General features: G+C 44.6%; 1 protein-coding gene across 5 annotated transcripts in view; it reads right to left on the reverse strand.

Annotated features, from left to right (window-relative positions):
• Nucleotides 1-16,937, reverse strand: part of SMARCE1 (SWI/SNF related BAF chromatin remodeling complex subunit E1) — a 45,475-nt gene that overhangs the window by 12,804 nt on the left and 15,734 nt on the right. For all 5 annotated transcript variants that reach the window (XM_089674403.1, XM_089674406.1, XM_089674404.1 and 2 more), the window contains 4 exons: nucleotides 14,914-14,994; nucleotides 14,606-14,737; nucleotides 9,016-9,187; nucleotides 1,565-1,737 (listed from right to left, as the gene is read on the reverse strand). In XM_089674403.1, the coding sequence (XP_089530529.1) occupies nucleotides 1,565-1,737; nucleotides 9,016-9,187; nucleotides 14,606-14,737; nucleotides 14,914-14,994 (558 nt within the window). The remainder of the gene's footprint in view (nucleotides 1-1,564; nucleotides 1,738-9,015; nucleotides 9,188-14,605; nucleotides 14,738-14,913; nucleotides 14,995-16,937) is intronic.

Here is a 16,937-nt window from a genome sequence, read left to right on the forward strand (position 1 = left end):
GCCGCCTATCAGTGCCCATCAGTGCCGCCCATCAGTGCCCATCAGTGCTGCCTCATCAACGCACATCAGTGAAGGAGAAAAATTACCTGTTTGAAAAATTTTATAATAGAAACAAAGAAACTTTTTTTTTTCAAATTTTTTGCACTTTTTTTATTTATAGCGCAAAAAGTAAAGTGCCCAGCGGCGATTAAATACCACCAAAAGAAAGCTCTATTTGTGAGAAAAAAATGATCAAAATTTCATATGGGTACAATGTTGCATGACCGCGCAATTGTCAAAGTGCGGCAGCGCTGAAAGCTGAAAATTGGCCTGGTAAATAAGGGGGTATAAGTGCCTGGTAGGCAAGTGGTTAATTGTGAACTTTCACACTTTAGGTGGATCGCTACAGCGATCCGACCACAATTGGGAGTGGGCACCTGTTAACCCCCCCCAAGAAAGTGTGCCAAAAACAAAAGAGGAGAGCATGGAGCTGAACTTTGTCTTTAGGGTGAAATTTCACTTTAAAATGATTGACAACCTTTAATTTAGAACCTTGGTAAAAAAACCTATTGTGCATCAGCACACCCCAACCACCCTTAAACTTACCTTAGCCCCATTTTAATCCAGCAATGTGCACAAGAGCCTTCAGTCTCCCACTACTATCAATCACAACCAGTGAGCAAGGGCAGGGTCGAACTGCGCTCAGTATGTGAATGTACAAAGCAGCAGTTCTGGAGGGAGTCTGCTCAGGTGCCCCCATAGCAAGCTGCTTACTATGGGGGCTCTAGGCAGGAGGGAGAGGCCAGGAGTGCCGACAGGGGACCCAGGAAGGAGGAGGATTGAGACTGCTCTCTGCATAACCATTGCACAGAACAGACAAGTATGACATGTTATTTCATTAGAGAGAAAAAAAAAAAAAAACCTTGTGTATTGCTTTAAAAGCTTATCTCTGGTTTTGTAATGAAGTTCATGAAGACCAGCTGGTAAAAACAAACTATTTTGCTAATAGATGCAGCAGCTCTCAGCACTGTATGGACTTCCTGTCCCACACTTGGAACAAAATTGAGTCAGGCTGACTGCTGCTCAGCCATTCACAGGGAGCTTTGTATTCCGTGAGCTGGAGATTATGATGTCATCTGCCAGAATACAAAGCTCCCTGTGAATGGCTGAGTAGTGCTCATCCGGACTCAATTTTGTTCCTGGGTGTGGGACTGGAAGGTCACATCCCATTGCAGCCCATAGAGCTCAGAGTTGCTGCGTGTCTTATAAGTGAAGTACACCAGCTTCTCCTAATGATCCATATAAACGTCACTAAAAGGTGGAGATCAGCTGTAATATAAAGCTCAATGTTATTTCCAGTCTTGAAGGATACAACAACGTTTACACATTCTACCAACCTCAGAATATTTGTAAGTGATCCAATTTCTGGTTTTCATGACTCAGAAGTCCAGCATGGAAATTGGTGGCTTCCTAAATATTATGTAAAGCAGCACCCAACAGACAACATGCATTATTTGTGCTTTCCTGAGAACCATTTCCCCAACACCCTGCATTACTCGGGGTTCAGAGACATGACAGTTCTCACCTGATGCACCATGAGGGACTGGACTTGTCTCTTAAGAACCTGCATTCTGGCAGTTGTGACCACAGACCTCACATCTGGCACTACGCTCTCACTCAGGATCTCACTGATTAGGCGGTGATTCCTCTGGAAGCGTGCAGCAGCAGTGTGCTTCATGGAAAATCCATCATCGTAATCTGCAGGACAAAAGTAAAACTTTCATAACGGTCATTCATTTTTTTATATTTCAAAGTAATCTGCTTCATTTTAAACATCTTCGGCATTGTGTTACCCTTTTTACAAAGTATAGTTTGTAATTATAGATGTACAGAAGCAATATATTTGCAGTTTACACAAGCAGACTGTTTCTTGTCCACAGTGGATCTACTCATCCACAGGAAATGATCTTCATCCAATCCAGCCAACAACTGCATAGTGGAAACCCATCAATACGTTTACAATTGGGAGATTTTGAAAAGCTGATGCAAGAGCCAAGTGTTACCATTTTACAGTTAATTGTTGATGTGCAATGTGGATGACTTTGTTGATGCTGAATTTTCACATTTAAATATATTGTGCGTTTTGAGAAGAACGTCCCTTTTGAACCACTAGGGGGCATTACAGCACACACAACGTGACTCCTATCTGTGTGAGATGACTTGCTGTAATTATGTTTGTCTTCATGGTAATGTCACATAAGTGTGACACTTACACCCTAAAGTGTATGAAAAGCCTTCATTTTTTTTCCCCACTTCCACAAAGTTAGTTTTTGTTACCCGTGTTCTCCTGGTGAGATCTTCCTTAACCACTTGGCAACCACGCTATAGCTGAATGGCGGCTACAGCACGGTTGTCCAGTTCTGGGAGGGCATCATAGGACATTATCCCATAACACCCCCCCCACCCCAGCGTCACACACATGGAGATCTCTGTGATTGACACAGCTGATCACGTAAAAGGCCAATCACAGTGGCCTTTTACCACGTGATCAGCCGTGTCTAATGACACAACATATCACCGTGTAAATACAGTTGCCAGTTATCGGCTGCACTTTGCTCACACTGTCCTGTCACAGCATGAGGAAAGTACTGCCGATAACCGGCAATTGTCAGAGGACAGATCGGCACTGATGATCAGTGCCACCCACCTGATCAGTGCCTCCCTCTGACATTAAGGGGAGAGGTCTCCCCGTACTGTCAGATTTGAAAACAACGCGGCCATGCGGAGCTCCGCCCACACATCCGCATCATCCATTCACAGACTTCTGTGAATGAATGAACTGCAAGTCTCGGCAGCCTTAGCGGCTGTGGGTTTGTAGTTTTCAATGAACTATCACAGCACTGTGGAGCTCCGTGGTAGTTCATTGAAACTTCCTGTCAGTATAGCGGTTTACCCATATATCCCGTACGGCAAGCAGATATTCTGACAGGTCTGCAGGAGACCTGCATGGCATCAGCCATCTACTGATCGCTGGTGCAAAGCTTCCCAGGCTCCTTTGGACAAAAATAATAAATGCACATTTTTTTTTTACCTGCAAAAAAAAGAAAAAAAGAAAACGTGCACTCCTTATTACTATTATAACACTGAACATTTTGTAATCCAAGTTCTATTATTAACCTTACTTTCATGTAATGAGCTAAATAAATGTATAAAACTCTGTTTTGTCAATTTTGGAAATGGTTGTATTCATTGAGATATTGAATAAAATCTTGCTTTTCAAAAAGGGTGTACTCATTTATGAGCACATATATTTTATTATATATTTCTTGTTCTGTCAACCGGCTGTAGGAGTCCTTTGAAAATTCCTGAATTAATAAAATCTTAAAAAAAGCATGGGCTCTTAGCCCTAGTTCACACTGGTGCAACTTAAAAGTGCGACATATGGTTTACAAATCACACCTGAGGTAGCAAATAATATTTCTATGGCGCGGTCTTAAAACCATTCCTGCACTACTTTTTCCAATTTCATTGCAAATTGCATTGACTTGAAATAGCGCAATTTCAAAGTCACATGCAGTGTGAGCCAGGGCTCAGGGTCGTCTCACATGGGCGTTCCGTTTGTTTCACCAGTTCAGTCATGGTTTTTTTCAAGGGGGAGAAAAAAAAAAAAAAAAAAAAGATTTACATCAGTCTTTTATATCCACTTAACCACTTGAGTACCAGAGCCATTTTTCAATGTTTTAACAGTTTTGGTTTACATGATAAAAAAAAAAAAAAATCATTTTAGGCCTGAAAATTATCGTATTTTTCGCTCCATAAGACGCACTTTTTTCCCCCCAAAAAAGGGGGAAAATGTCAGTGCGTCTTATGGAGCGAATATAAAGCGGCCGGTCCGGTATTTTTGCGGCCACCATGTCAGAATACCGGGCCGGCCGCTCAGCTGTTCTCTCCTGCAGGGCCTTACCTGTTCCTCGCTCCAGCGCTGCACAGTCTTCCCGCGCTGGCTTCTGTGACAGCCGGGTGTCCGCTGCGCTTTGTGAATGGTCCGGTGTCTTCTGGGACACATGAAAGGTCCCAGAAGGCGCCAGGCCATTCTCAAAGTGCAGCGGGCACCCGGCTGTCACAGAAGCCGGCCCGGGAAGAAGAGGGAAGGCAACTCCGCGGAAGTGGGAGCGGGTACTTGTCAAATTCAGGTACCCACTCCCCCTCCCTCCCCAAAGGTCAGCAGTCTCTGGTCATTCCCTGCACTGTCCGCAGTCTCTGGTCATCCCCTGCACTGTGTCCGCAGTCTCTGGTCATCCCCTGCACTGTGTCCGCAGTCTCTGGTCATCCCCTGCACTGTGTCCGCAGTCTCTGGTCATCCCCTGCACTGTGTCCGCAGTCTCTGGTCATCCCCTGCACTGTGTCCGCAGTCTCTGGTCATCCCCTGCACTGTGTCCGCAGTCTCTGGTCATCCCCTGCACTGTGTCCGCAGTCTCTGGTCATCCCCTGCACTGTGTCCGCAGTCTCTGGTCATCCCCTGCACTGTGTCCGCAGTCTCTGGTCATCCCCTGCACTGTGTCCGCAGTCTCTGGTCATCCCCTGCACTGTGTCCGCAGTCTCTGGTCATCCCCTGCACTGTGTCCGCAGTCTCTGGTCATCCCCTGCACTGTGTCCGCAGTCTCTGGTCATCCCCTGCACTGTGTCCGCAGTCTCTGGTCATCCCCTGCACTGTGTCCGCAGTCTCTGGTCATCCCCTGCACTGTGTCCGCAGTCTCTGGTCATCCCCTGCACTGTGTCCGCAGTCTCTGGTCATCCCCTGCACTGTGTCCGCAGTCTCTGGTCATCCCCTGCACTGTGTCCGCAGTCTCTGGTCATCCCCTGCACTGTGTCCGCAGACTCTGGTCATCTCCTGCACTGTGTCCGCAGTCTCTGGTCATCTCCTGCACTGTGTCCGCAGTCTCTGGTCATCTCCTGCACTGTGTCCGCAGTCTCTGGTCATCTCCTGCACTGTGTCCGCAGTCTCTGGTCATCTCCTGCACTGTGTCCGCAGTCTCTGGTCATCTCCTGCACTGTGTCCGCAGTCTCTGGTCATCTCCTGCACTGTGTCCGCAGTCTCTGGTCATCTCCTGCACTGTGTCCGCAGTCTCTGGTCATCTCCTGCACTGTGTCCGCAGTCTCTGGTCATCTCCTGCACTGTGTCCGCAGTCTCTGGTCATCTCCTGCACTGTGTCCGCAGTCTCTGGTCATCTCCTGCACTGTGTCCGCAGTCTCTGGTCATCTCCTGCACTGTGTCCGCGGTCTCTTGGTCATCTCCTGCACTGTGTCCGCAGTCTCTGGGTCATCTCCTGCACTGTGTCCGCAGTCTCTGGTCATCTCCTGCACTGTGTCCGCAGTCTCTGGTCATCCCCTGTACTGTGTCCGCAGTCTCTTGGTCATCCCCTGCACTGTGTCCGCAGTCTCTTGGTCATCCCCTGCACTGTGTCCGCAGTCTCTGGTCATCCCCTGCACTGTGTCCGCAGTCTCTGGTCATCCCCTGCACTGTGTCCGCAGTCTCTGGTCATCCCCTGCACTGTGTCCGCAGTCTCTGGTCATCTCCTGCACTGTGTCCGCAGTCTCTGGTCATCCCCTGCACTGTGTCCGCAGTCTCTGGTCATCCCCTGTACTATGTCCGCAGTCTCTGGTCATCTCCTGTACTATGTCCGCAGTCTCTGGTCATCTCCTGTACTATGTCCGCAGTCTCTGGTCATCTCCTGTACTATGTCCGCAGTCTCTGGTCATCTCCTGTACCATGTCCGCAGTCTCTGGTCATCCCCTGTACTGTCTGCAGTCCATTGGTTCAGAATATTTTTTTTTTCTTGTTTTTCATCTCTCAAACCTAGGTGCGTCTTATGGTCAGGTGCGTCTTATGGAGCGAAAAATACGGTAGTTAAAACCCCCAAACATAATATTTTCTGAAAGCAGACACCCTAGAGAATAAATCTGTGGTAGTTCCAATTTTTTGTCACATAATATTGGCCCAATGGCTTAAAAAAGGCAAAATTTGAGGTACAAATGTAGGGCACACAACTTACCCATTTTTTTGGCAAAATATAAAAGTAAATAGATACCAAACATGTCAAGCATTAAAATTGTGTGTACCCATGAAACTGAAAAAACTTCAATACCCTATATTTTCCACAGGTGATGCTTTAAAAGCCCCCACAGGTCATCAGTTTAGCATTACCCATTGCTGGCTGTAAATGTATTTACCTGCTTTTTGGTTTTTCCTTATTTTTTAGCGCTGAAAAGGAGCGGTCGTTAAGCCCCTGCCAAAGAAGTAAACAATGGGTGACCCCTCTCCTTGGTTTACTTCACTAGCAGCTCCGAATGGCAGCTCCTTCTCCGTGCTACAAAATGAAGAATAAAGCATTTACATTTGACATGATGACAGCACCAGCAAGGGAGCCGGTCTGTATACACTGCTCTCTTCACTATAATACACGGCTCCCCTCACTATAATACACGGCTCCCCTCACTATAATACACGGCTCCCCTCACTATAATACACGGCTCCCCTCACTATAATACACGGCTCCCCATCACTGTATACAGGGCTCCCCATCACTGTATACAGGGCTCCCCATCACTGTATACAGGGCTCCCCATCACTGTATACAGGGCTCCCCATCACTGTATACACTTCTCTTCTGCCCCCACTTTGAATGCAGCACACACTGCCACTGACATACTATACACTGTCATTGATCAAGGGGTTAGACAAGTGCCTAACTATGCATAATGTGTGTAAAGTGTACTAATAGCTCTCCAGGTTTCTCCAGGGATGAGAAACATTGATATCTCTGTAAAGCTCGGTGTTGGTTGTCAACACAAAGCTCTAGGCTGACTGTACACAGCCAATCAGCAAGTCCCAGCCGTGAATCATTGGCCAGGACTTGCTGACAGGCTCTGGCTGTGTACAGTCATGTGTGCAGGGCTGCTGATAAGGGGGTACCCCCGGGCCTTACTATAACAGGGGGCCCCGGCCAGCAGTAGCTTCAAACCTCATAATCCAGTACATGTGTGCATGTGGCTCCCATGTAGTAAACTACCAGGGCGGGGGGGGGCATCAATTTATCCAGAGGGGCCCAGGACACTAAGATAGAGGGACTTTTTTTCTTTTTCGGCACAAGCAGATTCACACAACATCCAGTGCTGCATATGCTGGTTAAAAGCCGACTCACAGTCTCTGCTGCTGGCAAAGTTATGTCTTCCTCACTACCAGCTGAGAAGAGGGTGGGCTCCGGCTGAGGGGATCATCGGACGGCAGAACTGTGGCAGGCTTAGCAGGACAACTAATCTTGGAGGGGGTTGAACACAGTGACAGTCGGATCTGGAGAGGATCCTCCCTGTGTGTTCTCATCAGCATTACAGTAATCACACAGTGCAGCAGGAGCTCTGTCATGGCTCTGTCACTGTCACATGGCTGTTGGGTGCTGACTTTAACGTCTGGCTATACTATGTATTGCAGGTTGGATTGTGACACAGTTCAGCCATAAAGTCAGCACCCAACAGCCATGTGACACTGACAGCCATGACAGAGCTCCTGCTGTACTGGGTGATTACTGTAATGCTGATGAGAACACACAGGGAGAGGCTAATTTACACTCAGGCACCTTTGTCTTCACAGTCCCACTGCCCCCCTCCTGTGCTGCTGCAATGTGACATGTGGGGGGCAGCAGGACAGGAGAGGGTAGGGTCACTTTGATCACACACACAGCTTGGGAATGACAAACCCTCTCAGATCTCACCTATCCTGCAGAAGCTTCTCGAGATGGTGTCAATATAAAGGATCTGGTGCCAGCAGGGTAGCCGTTTCCCAGGTAGACAGGTGAAGATTTCCGGTGGCAGCTACAGCAAAGAGCAGGGGGAAGGCTCCTCCACCCTGACCTCCTCTTCTTCCTTCTCCATGGGGTCCTCTACTAGCACCCCCTGGCCACACCCACCCCACAGAGCTGAGCGCATATCACCATTCCTGACAGGGGCCCCGACTGATCCCTGCACTCACCTGGGATCTGCTCACCACTCCACCCTCCTTTGCATTCTGGAAGATCCGCTCTGACAGCGGGACATGCAGACTGCCCTGCCTACTGTTCTGTCCTTGCTCTGGCAGCAGCCTTATGCAGGCCAACTAAAACTTCCATGCTGTGCCCTCTCTCCTACTGGGAGCAGCATGGAAGTTTTAGTTTGCCTCCTGGGGGGGGGACTGAAGACAGGCATTATAGAAATCCGAATTTCCAGCGCCCTAGGGTGGCTGCCGGCCCTGATTACACTTGTACAAAAAAAGAAGTGTAATGCTATTATAATAATTTGTATAGGATAAGCATATAAATATCAAGGTCCCTAAATGTGAAAAATATTACAGCCCGAAATTAATGTGAAGAGATTCAATATATACATGAAAGCCCTGTACTGGAATCAACAAGTATGAATCAAAAATCCACAGCACCAAAATCATAAGTATGACATAATATATTTGATTCATACTTGGTCTGAATACAGGACTTTCATGTATATATTGTATCTCCTCACATTCATTTCATGCCGAAATATTTTTCATATTTAAGGACCTTGATATTTATATACTTATTCTATATTATAGATCACTTGAATACAAAGCTGCATTTTGTTTTGTGGAGGGGCCAGGGGTTTGGTCATGGGCGGGGTCAAAGGGGGCCCCCCCATCAGGTAGGCTGTATGGGGCCCCATGATGTCTAACAGCAGCCCTGCATGTGCGTACCCGAAGTAGGCAGCGACATATGGGCACGTCACTTTGCCTACAGCAGCTGTGCAGGAAGTTAACAAAGGATCAGATGGCTGTTTACAAATCTAGGTTCCTTCAGACATTCTAATTATTAAAAAAAAAAAAAAAAGATAATTTAAAAATGTAACGGATTTCAGCTTACCAGCCCTCAAAAGTAGTGGCTGCTCTAGTTTTCTGTTTCAGAAAGGACTTGTAAGTCACATTATAATACATTTTTGGTCATTGTTCAAGAGGCAATATTATGTTTAACTCACCATCAGGATCCTCTGCTGGCTGAATGCTCATATAAGGCTCTCCTTTGTCCATGCGGGACTGGCGCTGGCGGCTTTCTTCCTCTAGAGCAGCTTCGGCTCTGCTTTTGGCATTGATGTAGGCGAGATAAGCAGGTGAGTTGTGGTAGGTTTTCATTGACTCATTGTACTCTATCTGCAGGAAATCACACAAATGGCCACAATTAATATCTCACACAAGAAGTATGAACCTGACCTTGATTCCAACCTACATGATCATTCAAGGAAAAAGTACTGTTTTTTCCATTGGGGTCTACATTTTGTTTGTGCATTACACTCTGTCCACATTGAGAACTAAAAAGGCGACTTGTGTGTTTTTAAAATGTATGCTCTTTGAGATTACCTTCTCGGTGACATCTACTGTTTTTCTAGAATGAAGATACATCTTGAGGTTTGCGTATGTGAACAGAACCAGAAGTCACAGTAATGTGCCATGCTGTTCGAACAAGGACTTTTACACCTAGCACTCTCTAGGATGTAATGAATGCCTATCTGAATGGAATAAAGGGTGCCGATACAACTGGACACTATTTGAAATTGGGATAAGGAGGATTTGCATTCATCTGAAATGCCCAGCTTCAAGCACAGATATTTTTTTTCCCCCACTTAAAAATTGTGTACATAACATCTGTCTATCGATCTCATCTGCCCATCATAACATGAGCTAAATATATATAGAAGAAAAAATAAAATAAATCCATCAGCTATCTGGGCTTGTGTCAGCGGTATCAATTTGAGAAGATTCAAAATTTTGACAGCCTGCAAAAAAAGGGCAGGGGGGTAAGGAGCCAGAAATGTCAGTAGGGCACCTGAGAGGAGATCGGCTGCTCTGTGCAAAACCATTACATACTGTAGGTATGTATAATGTGTATTTTTTTATGAAAAAAAAAAAAGTTTCAAGCTTTACAAATCACTAACCTGGCATACTAAACTTCAGCTTTAACACCTCAACCACAAGGCTGTGACTTACCTTTTATATCAAAAGTAGAACCACACAAACCATCCCACACTGAAAAGTAATTGTGCCAAAGTTGTGCCATTTATACCGGATGATCCATCCCTCTGGCTGCTCCAAGCTTCTGACCTCCCATGATCCAAAAACTTAGCAGATTGGCTTTTGACCACCCTAGGCCTCCTGTGAGTGTACATGCTTTGTATGATTATACTACAGATATTAGACTGCAAGCTTCTGAGGTGGGGAGGAGAGATGTCTGACCAAAAAACAGCAGAGGGTAGAACATATTCCCATCCTTTTTTTGGCTTGGAACCAATGTGATTTTTAGCTGAGCTGACATGTTACTGGCACACAGCTAACAAAGTGGTAAATGGGAATAATCATGGAAGCCTAGTGAGTGAGCAATGCAACCTTTTATACTAGTCCTTTACAAGTCATTTTAGCACTTTGTATGTTGGAGATCAGCCGGTTTGGCAGCTGTGTGGGCACTGGAGGAATGAACCACCAGTAGACTGTAAGAGCTCGCTCACATTAGTGGTGGTACTCTCAGCAGAGGGCATTTGACAGGCTCGGGGAAACATTGTATCACCTTATCTGCTTTAACCCCTTGACCCTCATGCTTGCACAACGTAGTGCTCATTAAAAGCAACAAGGAGTATAATTCCTGCAGTGGCACATGTACAACCCCAGGCGCTGTCTCTGCAGCTAAAGGTGCAGTGATTGGGGGCAATAAAAGCATGGCTCAAACGCTGGGTTTTACTGCCCCCCTTCCATCAATTTCCAAATGAGCCTTAAAACTGTTGTGGAAGTAGCTAAGACACAAAGGTTTTGTTCTTTCAGCTGCATTTTTTCTGCTATCTTCTCTACAATGGGTTGTATGACATTATATGGCTTTGTAATGGCTGTGGCAGTTTTTGCAGGACTGGGAATTTTGATGGAGAACTAATGAAAGGCATTAAACCCCTTCCTGCCGGCCTAATGCAATGTGACTGGGCAGGAGCCCTATTATCCTGGAAGGCCGTTATTTAATGCTACAGTGAGATCGGTCACCTGCTGTGTGCACCGGACACATCCAATGACAGATTACTGTACCAGCCCGTTTCTGGTACCAAGTGATCCCTGCAGCCAATCACATGACAATTGTACACAATGAAAGTTTAATTAATGCCTTTCATTGTGTACTATTGTAATGAGCTCTGAGATATGCAACAGTGATCACATGGTACAGAATGGGCCAATCACAGCCTGTTTGTACCATGCGAAAAAGAAAAAAATGTTTTAAAAATGATTTTCCCCATACTGTCACTAGTGATTACCAACACACCAGTTATCAGATGATGCTGTACTGCACTGGTGACAGTAAAGTAAAAAAGGTTTTTAAAAAACAATTCATACATACATACATATACATATATATATACACACACACACACACACACACGCATTTTTGGCTGTGAGTACAGCAGGACTGACAGATTTTCAGATAGAAGTTTGTAGACTATAAAACTTTCCTACAGTCTAAATCATATACACAGATTTGGGTTATTTTCACCAAAGAAATGTAGCTGTATACATTTTGACCTACATTTATGAAGAACCATTGTTTAATTTGCCAAATGTTATAACAAAAATTTAAAAATACTGAAAATTTTTGAAAAAACACAAAAAACAACAAAAAAAGAAAAACAAAAAACACGTTTTTCTTTATTTAGCAATAAATAAAAATCCCAGTGGTGATTAAATACCACCAAAAGAAAGCTGTATTTGTGTGAAAAAAAACGCTAAAAATTTCATATGGCTATAGTGTTGCATGACTACAAAATTGTCAAACTGCAACAGCACTGAAAGCATTTGATATTGAAGTTAGTAGAGTCTACTTGCCAGCAGCCACCATTACACAAAATTGTCAGAGCAGTCTGCTTTTAGAAACTTGTGGAAGTGGCCAGTGCATTTTTTACCAATAAAAAAAAAAAAAAAAAAAAAAACACAACACCTGCATTTATCATAACCACAAAAGTAGATTTTGCCAAGGCCTCCATTTCTGAATAATGCAGAGCTTGTTCCCATCCCCCCCGAGAGCCCAAACTCTCCAGTAAGATAAACACTTGTAAGTACATTTGTCATTTCTAGTTCCTGTGGTGCAGAGCTTCAATTATAAACCAAAAAGAACAGCCAGAGATATGAAATACATCACAGCAACAACACAAGCTTCATGCATGAACATTACAGAATGCACAGATGTCTCTGAAGGCAAAATAAATCTAGAATACAGTTTATAGAGGAAGGGCCACTCACAACATTCACATAATTGCTTCCATTATACAGCAGATTATACAGTGTACAGAAAAACAGAGAAGTAACATGTTTGTTCCAGAGGTGCCTGTTCGGATAGCCAGTTTATAAAGAGGAATTAAGGATCAGGAAACAATTTTCCCTTCGTACACAATCGTATCCTGCCAGACATCTAAACCATAGGAGAACAGCGGACGTTTACCGAGATCCATTGTCTGCCTGGGTAGCATATGTCAGTCATGTACTGAGGTCAGCCTGTCAAGTGTGAGGAACTACATTGTGAGGACTGACAGCTTCGGGATATAGTCTGCCTAAAGGGACTTCATTGGGGTGTGGCGTGGAATCATTGGGGAAGTGACCAGAGCCAAGTAGACTGAACTTGGAAGAAGCATTAGGCATTATACAGACACCCCCTACGTTTGTGCATCGCCTTACACACAGAACTCAAAGCCCTATTTACAACAAAGGTGTGCAAACCTAGTTTTACAAACTGGCTCCCAGAATCCAACATAGGAGCTTCATTGATAAAATCTATCTAATGCAACTACTGACTTCTCTTATAATAGAATGAAAACTAGGTGCCCCATCTATGCTGCAGTCTGGTACACACTGGGTGCCGTGCAGGAACGTGCAAAATCACGCATTTTCCTACACCACACAGAAACGTGCTGCCCTTTTGCTTACACATGCGAGTGCCATCAATTCTTTGTTTGCACCCACCAGAACACAGTACCATGCGTTTTAGTGCAAAGCGATTTTAAAAATCGCACCTGCACCTTTTTTCTGTTTCTCAGTCATAGAGCTGCCCTACAATGTGACGTACCGGAACGCGCACACTTGGACCCACCTCTTGGAGTGAACGGGCCCTTAAAGTGAAGCCTCTATCAGGTTTTTAGTTAAGGAAGAAAAAATGGTTCAAATTTGGAGACCACTAAAGCCTAAAACTATGAGCCTAGAAAAAGCCTGTGAAAATTGCAGAGCCCTCCGCTGGCGGCTCAGGCTCAATGAAATCTCTAGATCTGAGCTGGTCACACTACACCTTGTGAACATAGAACTAAAACTATGACTGCCCCTGCAGAGACAGTAGGTGCATGAAGGCTTTGAGAATTCCTACATATTTCATTCCCTGTTGTGAAGCCCTTTTACTAAACCGTATGTAACACACTGGGAAATAACTGGTGAAATCAATGTACTAAACACAGGCCAGACTGGAATACCATGCATGTGCCTGTTAATACTGCTACACAGATTCAACAGTGAGGGTCATCCCAGTATGTGTGCTACTATATAGTACGGACTACAGCAATCTCTCTTAAAACTTATACATTAAACCAATTGATCATGTTTTGTTAAATGAAATGTGCTTCGTAGATCCTAATGTGCCTTTGGTCCAAACAAAAGGCAGTAAAAACGATTATTCATAAGGCATCAAAGTACGGATCCATAGCAACGATTTTACTCAAAAGAATACAGAGCGACAAAAGGCAGCAGCGTGGCCAATGTCCAACACAACATCCGAGGGCTAGTTCACACCTACAGCCGCTGCTGTGCATGATGGGGAAGTGGTGCTGATGTGTTGTGACGCATCAGATGCTTTACGTTTTTTTTCCCCACAATTTATTGAAATGTCACAAAAATGCCATTTCGTTCATCTGCTCCGAGTGGCAACTCATGGTGCAAACTGCAGCACACTGAACTCACAGGACTCATAGCAAACTGCCAAGTCTATGCGTGGGGCAGCGTTGCCCAGCACATATAGGGTGAATGGGCCTTACTTTGCACCATACAGGCAATAATACCCAATGACAAGATGGACTCAATGACCTAAAACTAACTGATCCTCAGCAATTTTATTAAAGTATTTCAACCACATTTTTGACTTTATATTTTTCTTAGCTTCAGACAGCAACTTCTGTTTTCTCATGAGAAGACCCCATCACTGTATGAAGGAGATCCTCTGTCAGACAGTACAAGGATTAGGACTGTCTCTAGGTTTTCACTGAAACAAAGTGATTAGGACCATTGCTATTGAAGGGACTTACTACTCCATATATTTATTCTATTATTCGGAACACTGCTCTAAATTTGAGCTAGGGGCAGGGCTTTCTTTCCATGAACATTGGAGGTAAATCTTAACGGGATCATCCACCTAATCCTGATGTTTTCCAGCCTGGGACCTAGTGAACAGCCGTGTCAACCCTCACACTCTACACAATACAACACCTCCAGCCTGCAGAGTGGCACCTGAGGCTCTGCTGGGACATTTGAGAAGGATTTTTTTCTCATCTAAATACTAATTCCTCGTACCTTTTCAGCTTCATATTCGTTCAAGTACTCTTGCTTCTCCTCATCGGTTAGGTCACGCCACATCCCACCAATGATCTTGCCAATCTCCCACAACTTAAGGTCAGGGTTGGAAGCCTTCACTTGGTCCCAGACCTATTCAGAGACATGAAGGGTGGCGGAGAGGATTTTTGTTTTAATTACTAAAAGGTCTACAGGTTTAGTCTATGTACAATCTTTATTCTAGATTTATTCTACAGAAATACAGGGGTGATTGGGAATCTATTAAAGGTGGAGACGGACAGCAGCACCTCCCCCAATCTATCACGTACCTTTCTGCTGTATCTCATGTATGGCATCAGTGGCTTATCCGGGGGCTTTGGTGGTTTTGGGATGGTAATCCCAGATGAGGCCTAAAAAGAAAAGCAGACATGAAAGTTAAAGTTCACATTTAGCAGTGTTTAGAGACTTACAAAAAACTGCATACTACTTCATTATATAAAATGTAGCTCACTGATACTAAATGCAGCTTATCACTTCCACCTTATATATGCCATCCCCTCATGTCTCTAATGGTGCCAAGTTCACTGGCCAATCGGTTCCTCAGACTTTTCCTGCCTAGACGTGGCTCTGTGTGTGAATGGACATGTACAGCTACAGCTCGGGAGTGTGCCTGCTCAGGTGCCCCCATAGCAAGCTGCTTGCTGTAGGGGTACCCAATAGGTGGGAGGGGCCAGGAGCACCAACGGGGGATCCGAGAAGAGGATCAGGGCTGCTCTGTGCAAAACCACTGCACAGAGCAAGTAAGTAGAGATATAACAAAAAAAACCAAAAAAAAAAAACCACACACAACAAACAAGACTATCACTTTAATAAAATTAAAATGAACTTATTGGTTTGCCCTCACGTTTTGGCTATACTTCTCGTGAGCACTTGGGCTACTTTCACACTGCTCCATTGCAAAAACATGATAAAAACGCATATGCGTCTTTGCCACATTTCTGGTGTTGTGCTTTGTACCTGTGGGGAAAAAAAAAAAAAAAAAAAAAAAAAAAGGACGTGACTTTAAAAAAAAACAACAAAAAACGCAACAGTGGGTGTTGCATTTGATGTTTTTTCCATTCATTTCAAAGAGGAGGTGCGTTTTTGGTGCTTTTTTTGTCCTGCACCAAAAAAATCAGGCTCCAGGACTTTGAAAAATGCAACGGACCCACAACTGACCGGTGTGAAGAGTTACATAGGATTTAATGGTCATGCGTTTTTCTTCTACAAAAATAGAAGAAAAAACCCGATCAGTGTGAAAGCAGCCTTACTTATATGCTCTCCTGTGACCCAGAAAAAGCCTGCTGCCGGCTGACCTCACAGAGCTACTCCAGACTCGAGAGATCCCAACAATGTCAGGATCCACACAGATGGCTTACAGGCAGCTGTCTCAGCACGCTGCTGAGGACCTGAGCCAGAAGCTCACCTCCCCGGTGCTCCAGTGACCACTGGAGAGGCAGAACACAAAGCAGTGATTGACAGTCACCACTCTCTGCTCAGAGTGGACCAAGAACTGAGCAATCAGCCATCATGTGATCATTCAGTTCTTTGGCTTAGAGCCAGCGGAGGACAGTTTACAGCATTGGACCAATGCTGCTGCAGGTAGGTATATGTATACATTTTTATCAATTACCAAAATTCTCTACCATACTACTCTTTTAGGAAATAGGAAAATAACCCCCATATAAGCCCAAGTGGCAGCTGAGAGGAGGAAATCAAATGATCAAAATGAGCAATTTGGGGGGAGGGAAGCACAAGTTTACTTTAAGCCCCTCCCTAAAACATAAAAGGACAGCTCATATACGCAGATCATCATTTATAGAGCAGCACCAAGTCCAAATTCTGGATTTTAAATGAAATGCTGATTAGGGTGCCATGTAAATGATACGCTCAAATAAATGGAAGAAAAGAAAGAATTTAGCAACCAGTCAGTCTGATCCCCCTGGTTCCTGACATTTTCCCAGTCCTGCTGCCTATTTATGGAGTCAATAGCTAAATCAGTAAAATATCTCAAATACAAATAAAAGTGTTCCTTAAAAGGAACACTTTTTATTCAGAGTCTAGCATCAAGTCAATGAAACTCCTGGGATATTGATCTGGTCAGTTAAGTAGCAGGGGGGGTTCTTAATCAGTTTCAACTGCTTTGGTGTTAATGAAATAACAGGTGCACTAGATGGGCAACAATGAGACGACCCCCAGAACAGGAATAGTTTTACAGGTGGAGGCCACTGACATTTTTTTCCCTACTCATCTTTTCTGTTTTTCACTAGTTTTGCATTTGGCTAGGGTCAGTGTCACTACTGGTAGCATGAGG

The sequence above is a fragment of the Staurois parvus genome, unplaced genomic scaffold (genome assembly GCF_062004578.1).
Source record: "Staurois parvus isolate SC_StPar_1 unplaced genomic scaffold, SC_StPar_1.0 ptg000151l, whole genome shotgun sequence".
Taxonomy (NCBI): Eukaryota; Metazoa; Chordata; class Amphibia; order Anura; family Ranidae; genus Staurois; species Staurois parvus.